Genomic DNA, 11,580 nt, shown 5'->3' with positions numbered 1-11,580 from the left:
CTTCCTCAGTATTGATCCAAGAAATGGTACAAAAAACATTCTCATGTGCAGATGAATGGGGGCTGTGGGAACACTTTGGGCGGGGGCGTCTCTGGTCTCCAAGGCGGGGGGCTTCCTGGCACACCTTAAAATCAGGGTTTGAGAAGCGGAGACCTGGGGTCTTGGTCAAGGTGCCAACTTAGGGCCATGCTCTTCCAAAAGCATTTGGGGTCCCAAGTGGGGCCACTGGCCCCAGACCCCACATTTAGGGACTGCCTGCAGGGGGCAGGAACTGTCCACTCCCACGTTAGGGTCCTAGCAGGGCCTTGAAGGGGAGCAGGAGCAGCCTGGATGGTACTGAGTCTGACACGTGGCCGAGGCTGAGACCTGCCTGTGGGGTAGGCGCTGGGCCACAGGGTAGAGCGTAGAGGCTGCCGGGGGCAGGGACAGGTCTAGAACCCTTCCCCGTCGTGGGCTCTCTCTGGAAAGAGCCTGGTGGCCCCAGTGTCCCCAGAAGGCCTAGCTCAGACACTGCACACAGGAGGCGTGAGATACACTTCCACGCAGGAAGGGGGTGTGATCTGAACCCCCCAGTTCCCGCCTGGAGTGCCATCCCCCCGCTGCCCCCTCCTTCCTGGGCAACACGGGCCGCCTGGGGCCCGGCTCAGGCTGGGCGGCACGTGCCCACCACGCCCGGGCAGCTGGGCCAGGCGCCCGCGAAGGAAGACATGCACCCTCCCCGAGCAGACTGCCAGGCCCTCCCCGTGCTGTGGGAGGCACCCTGAGGGGCTTCCCGCCCCTCCACATCCCTCCCCACCGCCAAGGCAGGACAGGGGTGCAGACCTCCGGGTTTATTGTTCCAGTGCTGACACTGTGTAGAATGGAGCCACGCGGGAGCTGAGAGGGTCGGGAACAGGGGCGGGTTGGGTCTCAGGGCAGCAGCGCCACGGGGAGCGCACCCCCGCCGGGAGAGGGACGAGCTTGCTGCAGGTCCCAGCAGGCGCCGGCCGGGCGCCCAGCTCTCCTGCTGCGGGTGGTGGAGGCTGTGGGCCACGGTCTTCAGAGCCGGTTCTGGGCCTGCCCCTCGGACCCTCCCGCAGACCCTCCCAGACGGTCTGGGTACCAGGAAGATGGCTGGGCTGCTGATGCTGAACTGGGCCATGCAGAAGGGGGAGCAGGGACCTTTCTGGATGAAGACTCAGTGGCGGGGGTGGTGGGGGCCTAGGCGGGGCTTCAGGGGCAGACTGCATCCTGGGGCCCTTCCCTGCAGGACTCAAGCCACCCCCACCTCGCGACCCCGGGGCGTCATGTGGGGCCCCGGGACGCTCAGGCGCAGACCACTCTGGAGGCCGCCTGGGACAGGGTGATGGTCTCGGTGGCCTGCTGGCTGCTGGAGGACAGCGAGCGGCCGGAGCCGCGCTGGAAGCGGACGTGGCACGGCAGGGAGTGGCTGGCACCCGTGGGCCCGCGGGCGCTCCTGGTGAGGAGCGAGCGCTGGCGGTACTCGCGGTAGTTCTTGGTGAGCAACGTGTAGAGGAAGGGGTTGACGCAGCTGTTGCCATAGGTGAGGCAGGTGGTCAGGTAGTTCACGATGCGCGCAGTGCGTGGCGTGAGCGGCTGGGCCCCGCGGTACTGCGCGAGGAGCTGCCACAGCCAGAAGGGCAGGAAGCAGGCCCAGAAGAGCAGCACGATGCCCAGGATGAGGTAGAGCACCCTGGGGTTGGGCAGCCGCCGCGCCTGTGTCAAGGAGGCCCGCTGGGACAGGCAGTAGGCCCGCGCCAGGCGCACGTACAGCAGCGCAATGACCGTGCCCGGCCCCACGATGCTGGTCCCGAAGAGCAGCGTCAGGTAGGCACGGTGGGCGCGCGGGCCCCACGCCGGGAGGCAGAGGCTTTTGTGGCCCCTGCGGACCAGCCGGATGGCCAGCATCATGGGCAGCGCCAGCAGCAGCGCCAGCAGCCACGTGCCCAGGGCGAGGACCTTGCGGTAACCCTTGGAGCGCTGCACCGTGTCCAGCGGCCTCAGCACCGCAGCGTAGCGCTCGCTGCTCATGATGGTCAGGGTGAAGATGCTGGCATGCATGGTCAGGAAGTCCAGGCTGAAGAGAACTCGGCAGCCCATGTCACCAAAGTGCCACTCCTTGGTGACATAGGTGGCCACAATGAAGGGGATGCTCAGCAGGTAGAGGAGGTCAGCCAGCGCCAGGTTGATGACATAGACGTACATGGAGGCCGAGGCATGCAGGAAGCGGCACATGACCACCAGCGTGTACACGTTGCCGGCCACACCCACCACGCCCATGGCTGAGAGCACTGCTCCGATGGCCCCCGTGGCCACCAGGTCCTCCAGGGAGCTGGGCTCCGTGGGGCTGGCCCATGAGCTGTTGAGGGATGCATTGGGGGCAGCAGACGGCTCGGGGAAGCTGCTCACCGGCTCGGGGCTCAGTGCCATCTCACGCCGGGCTCCGTGCGGGGGCGTGCTGCTGCTTTGGATGCGGAGGGGGCATCTGTGGGCAATAAGTGTGTTCTGCGGGAGAAGATGCTCATTAAAGATGCCGCTCAGGCAACCTCCACACTCCCAGAAGGCTGTGTGAGGGCACAGTCCCCACTGGGCTCAGGGACCTGAGGAGGGACAAGGCTCATCATCTCCCGATGCCCCTTTGGGGACTCTCTGTTCAGGACCCTACTGCTCTGCCTCATCTTCCCCAGCTTTCCAGAGGGCCAGAGAAGCACCCAGACCAGCAGTCCCTAGTGTGCCCCAGAGCGCCCCCAGCCTGAGCCTCAGGGCGAGTCCAAAGGGCTGTGGGGTTGCCTGGTTTTTTCTGCAAACCAGAGCACAGCAGGGCAGCCCCCGAGGGGTGGGGCCAGCGGTGGGCAGAGCAAGGAGTGCTCCCCGGGCAGTGGGCTGTGCTTAGCTCAGAGTCCTTTCTCCCAATTTATTTGTCCTGCATGCTTAAAAAAATGTGTTGTGATTAGCTTACTAAAGTAATATTCACTGATTTTAAAAGTTCAAGTAGGAAAATATTCCCCCTGGGGAACAAAGGGGAGCACTTATAATCTCTCTTTATCCACATGGGGGAATAAGCCTTGATTCCTTCCTCGTGCCACACACAAAATAATTCAAGATGGATTGTGGATCAGCATATAATAGATTAAACCAATCATCAAATCAATCAATCAAGCTAGCTTCTGGAAGAAATGCAGAATACCTGCATGACCATGGGCAGGCAAAGATTTCTCAAAAAGAACAGAAAACACTTGAAATAAAACAAGAGACCAAGCAGGCGTACCTCGTTAAAATTAGGAACTTCAAGTTAGTAATGATGTAAATCATGGACTGGGCTGAGATTATCAGAAGACAAAGAACTAGCAACCAAAATACATAACAGAACTACAAATTGATACAGACTAAGGAGTTAATTGGAAGGTGGGGGGGGGGGAGGAGAGAAGATTTGAGCAGAAACTTCTCAAAAGCGGATTTCCAAATGGCCCAGAAGCACATGAGGAGATGTTCAACATCATTAGCCATCAGGGAAACAGCGATCAAAACCACCACACGCCCACCTTAATGGCTACAACCAGAAACCAGACCCGGGTGTCTGGGCACACAGGAGGGGCTGGCGGGAGTGTGAGATGGTTCGGCAACCTGGCACCATCAGTCAAGCGGGACATGCCCTCTTCCCGAGCAGCCCCTCTCTGGGCCTGCCCCCCGGGAGAAGTAAGTGCGATTGTCCACAAGGAGACCAGAGCGAGAGTATTGACAGCAGCTTATTTCTAATATCCAGGAGCTGGAAACAGCCCAAACTTCCATCCACAGGAGCCTGGATAAACAACCTGTGGCAGCTGCCTAAAAATGCTCCGTAGCCATGACGTAGATGCAGGTGCCGCTTCAGTCAGTCACTTGGATGAAACGCGCCCGTGCTGTGTTGAGTGAAGGAAGCCAGACAGAAGGCACACAGCTGCGTGGCGCCCTTACTGGACGTTCACACACGGGCAGAATGTTCTGGGACAGTGGGGGGCAGAGCACTGGTTACCTACTCTGTCAACTGGTAGGGGCGCCTGGGAGTCCATGTCCTGATCTGGGTGGTGGCCACAAGGGCGTAGACACGTGTACTTAAGATCTGTGCTTCCTGGATGAAGATTATCCTCGCACAAAATACCAAAAACCTGGGCTACTTAACTGTAAGCGGGCGAGGGGGTGTGCTGTGTCACCCACCCCCCGGTGTCCAGGGATAATAACGGCTTCAGGCTTTGTCCCTGTGCACGTCCAGTGGTGGTAGTAACAACGGTGAGTCGGGACTGTCCCACCCTGAGTGACCAGGGCCCTGCGTGCTCTGGGGACCGGCCCAGCCTCCGGCCTGGTGCCCGGCCAGGTGCCCGTCTCCCCCTCCTGCTGAGAGCTGCAGGCCTTGAGGGAGGGGCCTCCAGGAGGGATGTGAAGCCCCCCCCCCACCCGGATCCCGCCTTGCCCACCTGCGGGGCGCTCACAGCCAGGCACAGAGGGGTCGCAGCACGGCGCCCCGACATGTGGACACCCCTTTGCCTTGATGCTCCTGTCCTGCTCCCCGACACACTCACCAAGCGTGGGGTCCGCCCCGAGCCCCTGCTCACCGCTCACGTCCCCAGGCTCCTGGGATCGGCGGAGGGGCGCCCGACCCCCGGTCCCCCGGGAAAGCCACACTCGCGTCCGGACCCGGGTCGCAGCCGCCACCTGCCCCACCGCCAGCTGAGAATGCGCGACGCGGGTATTAATAACCCGGGGCCAAGGGGGGCGCTGGCAGGAGGGGGAGCGGCCTCGGGGAGCTTGGGGGCGTGGGAGCGGTGCGCGGGGGGGCGGGGGGGGAGAAGGGGCGGTGCAGGAGGGGGGGCGGTGCTGGAGGGAGGGGGCGGTGCGGGGGGCGGTGCAGGAGGGAGAGGGCGGCGCAGGGGGGCGGTGCTGGGCAGAGGGGGGCGGTACTGGGGGAGTGGTACTGGGGGGAGGGGGCGGTGCAGGAGGGAGAGGGCGGTGCAGGGGGGGCGGTGCTGGGCAGAGGGGGCGTGGCAGGGGCATGGAGGTGTTGGCGACAGGAGAGTCCCGCGCGAGTGGGTCCGTCTGCTGGGAGAGAGGCAAGGAGGCAGGGGGGATGGAGGCAAGAGGAGGGGGGGCGGGGGCGCCGACCCGGGCGGGAAAGGCAGGCGCTGGAACGCTGGGGCCACGGGCCACAGGTCGCGGTCAGTCTGAGCGGTGGGAGTCTGAGCGGTGCTCACCCCGGGTGGGACGAGACGTCTCTGCTTCCCACCGTCGCCCCTCTCCCTCCAGCACCTGCTCCCCTCGGCCCCCCCCCCCGCCCCCCGTTGTCAATCAGGCCCTACACCTGCGTGCAAGCTGCGGGAGACAGTGGGGGCGGGGTGTTGCGAGACCGACCACCACGACCCAGTGGCATTAATGACACTCACATTGTGCGACCATCACCATCTCCATGTTTCTCCTCTTCCCAAACTGAAAGTGCCCCTCAGCCAGTGTCCGCACCCCTGCGTCTGTGTGCCATTCCCCTAGAGACATCCCGTGAGCTCCGTCAGACAGAATTTGTCCTTTAATGTCTGGTTCTTTCCCTCACTACAATGTCCTCACGGTTCGTCCGCCGTAGCGTGTCTGAACTCCCTTTCCACTGAGGAAAAAGACTCCGTTGTGTGTATGACCCACGTTCTGTCCTGCTTCTGTGACCACTGGCTGTGCCACCCCTTGGAGCTGTCACTGATGTTTTGTTTAGCAATTTCCTGCCCCTTCTGTGGATGCTTTTCTTTCCTTTATCGCTGAAAAACCCTAGCCATCCTTCTTGTCAGGTCTTCCAGGTGGCTCCATCGTTCTCAGTAAGCCCGGGACCCTACGAACAGTGCTCCCCACTCCTCACTGGCAGACGGAGACCCCGAGCCCATGGATCTCGGTACAGGAGAGTCCGTGTGTCACCCCAACACAGCTCTTAGACAAGTGGATGCACAGGCGGGTCTGACTCTCACCCCCTCCCTCCATGGACAGGTGACTCAGTCTGATGGGCCTTATCGTGTTGAGGCTTATCTTCTGCCTTTGGTCCAAACACCCCCATAACACCAAGAGTGTACGGGTCACAGAGAGAAGCGTCCAGGACACAGCCCCTGGCCAGCGGCCAAGGTGGCTGAGCAGCTCAGGGCCACAGACTGGGAGGTACACATGACCAAGGACAGTCATTGTCAAAAACATGGGTCCTCTCCCTGCCCTTCCAGGTTCCAGCCTGGTCCCCCATCTCCTGGTCAGGATGTCCTGCAGAGCCACAGGCCACATGGTCCGTGGCCCTCCCTCCATGTGCTCCACGAGGAAAGGACAGGGGCACATCCAGTGTGAATGCTGGACGGACCCTGCAGACAGTGGGGAAGGGGCCGGGCTGTCCCGAGTGTGGGCGACAGGAGCCAAGGATGGGGAGAGGAAGGGAGGGAGGGGCCTGAGGGTGCTGGGGGCCAGGGATGGCCCCTTGCAGGTGAGGGACAGCGAGAACCTTCTTCTTCCTCACGGTGACCTCAGTCTGGACCCGAGAAGATCTGAGTGTCCAGAGAGGCATCACTGCTCAGTCCAGAGCCAGGGACGAGGTCAGGAGGCCTGGACTCCTGCAAGAAATGGGAATTTGGGGCTGTTGCTGCCCTCAGGAGTCAGGGGGCCCCACGCTTAATTTCTACTGTGCTCTGTGCAAAAGTAACTCTGCCTGCCTGTGATTCACTTTATGGACCATTAAATGAAATTACAATCATAAATCCCTCACTTCCCATAAATGTGAATTTAAAGCTTTGCTTTTTGGGTTTGTTATGTTTTGAAATAATTTTTCTGTAAGAACTCATTTCCAATCGGATTACTAAATTCTGTGGAAGACGAGGTTCCATAGACAGAAGTCTGGCTCCATGAGTCTCTTTAGAGGTGTCCCATTCAGACCACACACTGGTCAGAGGCACATCCTTGTCACTGCCTTCTTTCTTCCCCTTAAAACAAACAACGGGCCTGAGAAAGATAAAGGAGGCGAAGCAGGACTGGGCTGGGTCCAGGCAAAGGCTCTCTGTCAGAGGAGGCCCACCTTGGCAGAAATGGCCAGGCTGTCCCACCCAGACCTGCACAGCCCACAGCTGAGGACGCCTGTCCAGGAAGAAGATTCTGGCAGGGATACACCTGCCTGGCTGCCCCACGGCCTCCCGGGACCCCTCTATGGTCAGTGGCTACCTGCACTTTCCCAGGAGGCCCTTCCCTTGGTGCTGCTGCTAATGTCATCGCTTGCTCTCAATTTCAGAAGCTACAGGTTTCGCAGTCCTGGTTCCAAACACCTAAAACCAAACACGGTCTCCAGGGGGGGCGACCCCTGTGAATCAGCCGAGAGCCTCCAGCGTCTGGGCAAGCACTGAAGCCGCCACGGAACAGTATCAGGTGCAGAGGGCTCCCCTGACTTAAAATGTCCTTGGTGGGGCGCCTGGGTGGCTCAGTCGGTTAAGCGTCCGACTTCGGCTCAGGTCATGGTCTTGGGGTTCGTGAATTTGAGCCCCGCGTTGGGCTCTGTGCTGTCAGAGAAGAGCCCGTTTTGGATCCTCTGTCTCCCTCTTGCTCTGCCTCTCCCCGGCTCTCCTGTGTCCCCCCCCCCCCACTTCTTTCTCTCCCTCTGTCTCTCTCTCAAAAATAGATAAACATTAAAAGAAAGTGTCCAAGCTTGAGAACGCTGGGCGAGTGGGGAGAAATTTCAAGTACGCGAAACAACATTTTCTCTCCGAACTGACCCTCGGGGCCCTGCAGGGAAGGCAGTGGATCTCCACCCCCCGGAGAGGTGTCTTGGGTCTGAACAGTGCAGCCTCCCCGGCCCCAGTGGGGCCACTCGGGCTTGGTGGCCTGCGGAAAGGGCCTGATTCAAGGTCTATAAAACCTCGGTTCTGAGTAAAGAGGCTGCTTGTAAAGCCCCTGAGAGCCGTTCTGGGGTCTGCAAAGGTGGGAATTGATGTCCAATGAGGGCAGAAACTGCAGGGGCTCCAGATTTCTCCTGCAAACGGTTTAACCCAGGCCACGCGCATCCGTGGTGTGCAACTCCTGACAATGTCCTTGTAACAGAGTGCGCCGTGTAACAGCACGGCGGCCCTGCCCCCCCCCCCCATCTCCCCCAGAAACAAGGTCAGGAGCTCCACTTCCTTCCTGAGGACCATCAACCACATCCATGAAAACAGCAGTGGGGTGCCTGGGCCCCAGAACTAATGCAGAGGCCTCTGCAGCAAAATTCAAGGGGGTGGGAGTCTTGTCTCCGTACGTCTCTCCTGGGGACTTCCTTCACCGTCACCATCACCGTGATCACTGTAACCACCCACCAGCATCCCCACCAGCATCCCCATCCCCACCATCTGCATCACCCCATCATCTCCATCACCCCCATAACCACCATTACCATGATCCCCATCCCCATCAGCACCATCTCTATCATCACCACCATCATCATCACCACCATCACCACCGTCTCCACCACCATCACCACCATCATCTCCATTACCCCCATCACCACCACTATCATCATTTTTACATTCGCTCAGTATATAACACAAACCTGTGCACCACCATCTAGATCAAGCCCGGGGGCTGCATCTGGGCAGCAGCATTTGGCTCTTGGCTTTGTGAGGAGAAAGCACTGAGGCTGGAAGGGGAGCTGGTCCAGGAGGGTGTCCTGGAGGAGGGGGTACCTGGGCTGTGGGGCTGCTGGGATGCGGCAGGAGGAGGTTCTGCTAAATCTTGGGGGCCCATGCCATGTGACCTGCCAGGCAGGAGGCTGAAGACAGAGCCTGAAGATGGGACAGGCCACCTCGGTGTCCCAGCTCAGGCCGAGGAGTGGCCGTGTGTCCCCAGGTGCTGGGAGGCTCCCCGGTGCAGAGCGGCTGTGGTCCAGCAGCAGCTGCAGCACCAAGGCCCAGAGGCCCCCAGGCCCGAGTCTTCAGGAGGTCAAACTCCAGAGGAGGGCGTGGGCCCTCTGGGGGACAGGCTGTATGTGGATGCAGCGTCCCCCGCTCCCGTCCTGGCAGTGACTGCAGCCCAGACCTCAGCCTGTGACCCTGTGCACCTGCTCTACCCTGAGGTTGAGGTAGGGGAGTCTCAGACACCAGTTATCTTCCTACCGGAGACAGAAAATTCGAGAGAATTCTGAAAACCATAAAGGGTTTCTGCCTGTAGACTGGGGCAGGTCTCCCTTCCCTGAAGCACCCACCTCCACCCACGTCGTCCCCCCAGCAAAGGAAACTCAGGGGCAGACTGGAGACACTCCGTCCCTCTCGGCTGTGTTTCCTCCAAGCTCCTGGGGTCCAGCTGCTGGAGACCACAGGCCACGTCAGAGAGAATCTTCTCCAGCACGAAGATGCCCCTCACGCCCTGGGGAGGGGGCTCAGACTGGTCCGGGTCCCTCTGGGGAGGGAAGAGACACACGTGTGCTTGTGGCCAGCAACACAGACATACATCTTGATGGTGTCCTTTGAGGCCTTGCTGGCGTAAACCGTCAGGAGAGCTGGCCGGCCCTGACCCCCTGCTTCTCTTGGAAACGCAGCAGTTCTGGGGTCATGGGCCCCCCCTGCCCCCCTGCGCCCCCTACACCCCCACCCTCGACGGGCTGCTGCCCTGGGGCTGGGGGGATGTCCCGTGACCTGCTGGGATTCCGCTGGCCCCTACAGGAGGCTCACACTGTGTCCCCCCCCTTCCCTTTGGGCCCCGCCCTCTCTGGCCCGAGCTCTGGGCCCGGTTCCTCCTCACCCCGCTCTGCCCTGGGGCTGCCACAGCTGCGTAGACGGCTCCCAGTTGCCTTTGGTTTTCTGAATGTTTCGTGCTGCCTGTCCTCCGACAGGAACAACCCTCCATGAGAACCTGCCCGAGCTGTGAATGCGAATGAGCATAGTTGTTTGTGGTGCTAATTTAGATTCGAGAGAAAATCACCCTGTAATCGGACGCAGCATGAGGGCCAGTGTTCCAGGAGCTGCCAGAATGGATGGAGCTGTTTTCAGCGGAGAGAGCAATTCACATTAGAGCCGTGGCAGGGGGCGCGGGGGGGTGGTCCCCTGGGTCGAGCGCACAGGTACCTCTACTCTGGACCAACGTGCTACGACTTTGACATTTGATTTTTTTAAATCTGAGGTGAAATTCACATGACCTAAAATTAACTATCGTGCAACAGTGACCTCTATCCAGTTCTAGAACATTGTCATTGTCTCCGAAGGAGACCCTGCATGCGTTGAGCAACGACTCCCCTTCCCCCTTTCCCTCAGTCCCCGGCAACCGCTCTCAGCGCTGTCTGTGCCGTTGTCTGTTCCGGACTTTCCACGAAAGTGGAGCCTTCTTCCGCGGCGCGCGATGCTTTGGAGGCTGACCCACGACCCGGCATGGCCGGTGCCTCACTCCTGTCGGGTGAGTAACACCCCACTGCGCGAACGTGCCGCACTTGTTCCTCATCGGCCGTCTGGACTGTGACCGTGCTGCGCTGAGCACGTACCTGTGTGGCTTTCACTCACTGGGCACGTCATTCAGACGGTAGCTATATATTTAATTTTTTGAGGATGTGATCTTTTTTTGCTTTCGCCATCACCTGGTGAGTTGGTGTCTTCTCTGTTTTCGGATGAGAAAGGCTCAGGACTATCGGGGGTCTGGTACCGAGCGGGAGCTTTCGCCCGGCGCTGCTGCGGGAACATCTGCTCCTGACCAGGCATCCCCCAGGCACTGCAAAGAAGCCTGGTCATTAAGGGGGGAGAAAGAGGCTGCCCAAAGCAAGGGTTTGCCGGGATCATGATGAAAGGCCTGTTTAACCTGGAGGGAGGGAGAGGGGACGGCGGGAAGACCAGGCTGCGTTGGTTTGGGAGAGGAGCCGGGCCTGTCCGAACAGGCTCCAACTCACTAACCCGCTCCTGGAATTATCAGGAGGTGCTGAAATGCACTGTTGCAAACTCCTGCTGCATTATTGCTCTTTCACCACGTATTTAGCATCAGAAGCCTTCCTGATTCAACCAGGAGACTGGCTTCTAGATCCCCAGAGGGAGACTGCCCTCAAATGTGCTAGGGGTAAACCTAACCCCCAGTGAGACCCTCCAGAGTGGACCCGTCGACCTGTGCCTGTCACTGAAAGAGTCACAGCCCACCCTTGAATCATTGGAAGGCTGTGTCACCCAGAGACCACCAACAGGGGGCCATAGAAACTTCCAGATCAGTCATTTCCAAGGAGAACCTACTGCTTCAGAGCATCTCGCCTGCCCACGGTGCCTTGGTGCCCAGAGCCCCAGAGCATCCTACTCCTGGAAGTGAGCAGCACCCTGGGAGGCTGGGACCGCCCTTGCCTCCGTCTTGTGAATATTGTTAGCATCCTTCACACATGGTTCTGCCTGAACATTTTTTTTAATGGAGGCACAGATGTAGATTGATTAAAATCTGTGTTAGATGGGGCGCCTGGGTGGCTTAGTCGGTTAAGCGTCCGACTTTTGCTTAGGTCATGATCTCGCGGTTCGCGGGTTCGAGCCCCGCGTCGGGCTCTGTGCTGACTGCCAGCTCGGAGCCTGGAGCTTGTTTCAGAGTCTGTGACTCCCTCTCTCTCTGACCCTCCCCTGCTCACGC

The 11,580-nt window shown here is 59.9% G+C and overlaps 1 protein-coding gene across 1 annotated transcript; it reads right to left on the bottom strand.

Moving 5' to 3' along the window:
* Nucleotides 1-1,272: 1,272 nt before the first annotated feature.
* UTS2R (urotensin 2 receptor) lies at nucleotides 1,273-2,430 on the bottom strand. Its single transcript, XM_039226223.1, has one exon. It carries the CDS (start codon nucleotides 2,428-2,430, stop codon nucleotides 1,306-1,308), a length of 1,125 nt encoding a protein of 374 aa, XP_039082154.1. The 3' UTR covers nucleotides 1,273-1,305.
* Nucleotides 2,431-11,580: the final 9,150 nt, after the last annotated feature.

The sequence above is a fragment of the Hyaena hyaena genome, unplaced genomic scaffold (genome assembly GCF_003009895.1).
Source record: "Hyaena hyaena isolate Hyena2069 unplaced genomic scaffold, ASM300989v1 scaffold_21, whole genome shotgun sequence".
Classification (NCBI taxonomy): domain Eukaryota; kingdom Metazoa; phylum Chordata; class Mammalia; order Carnivora; family Hyaenidae; genus Hyaena; species Hyaena hyaena.
The sequence above is the reverse complement of the archived record's forward strand: the minus strand, read 5'-3'. Positions and strand labels throughout refer to the sequence as shown.

Excerpts from the sequence above, each read along its gene's own strand:
- UTS2R (XM_039226223.1), bottom strand. The coding sequence starts at position 2,430 with ATGGCACTGAGCCCCGAGCCGGTGAGCAGCTTCCCCGAGCCGTCTGCT.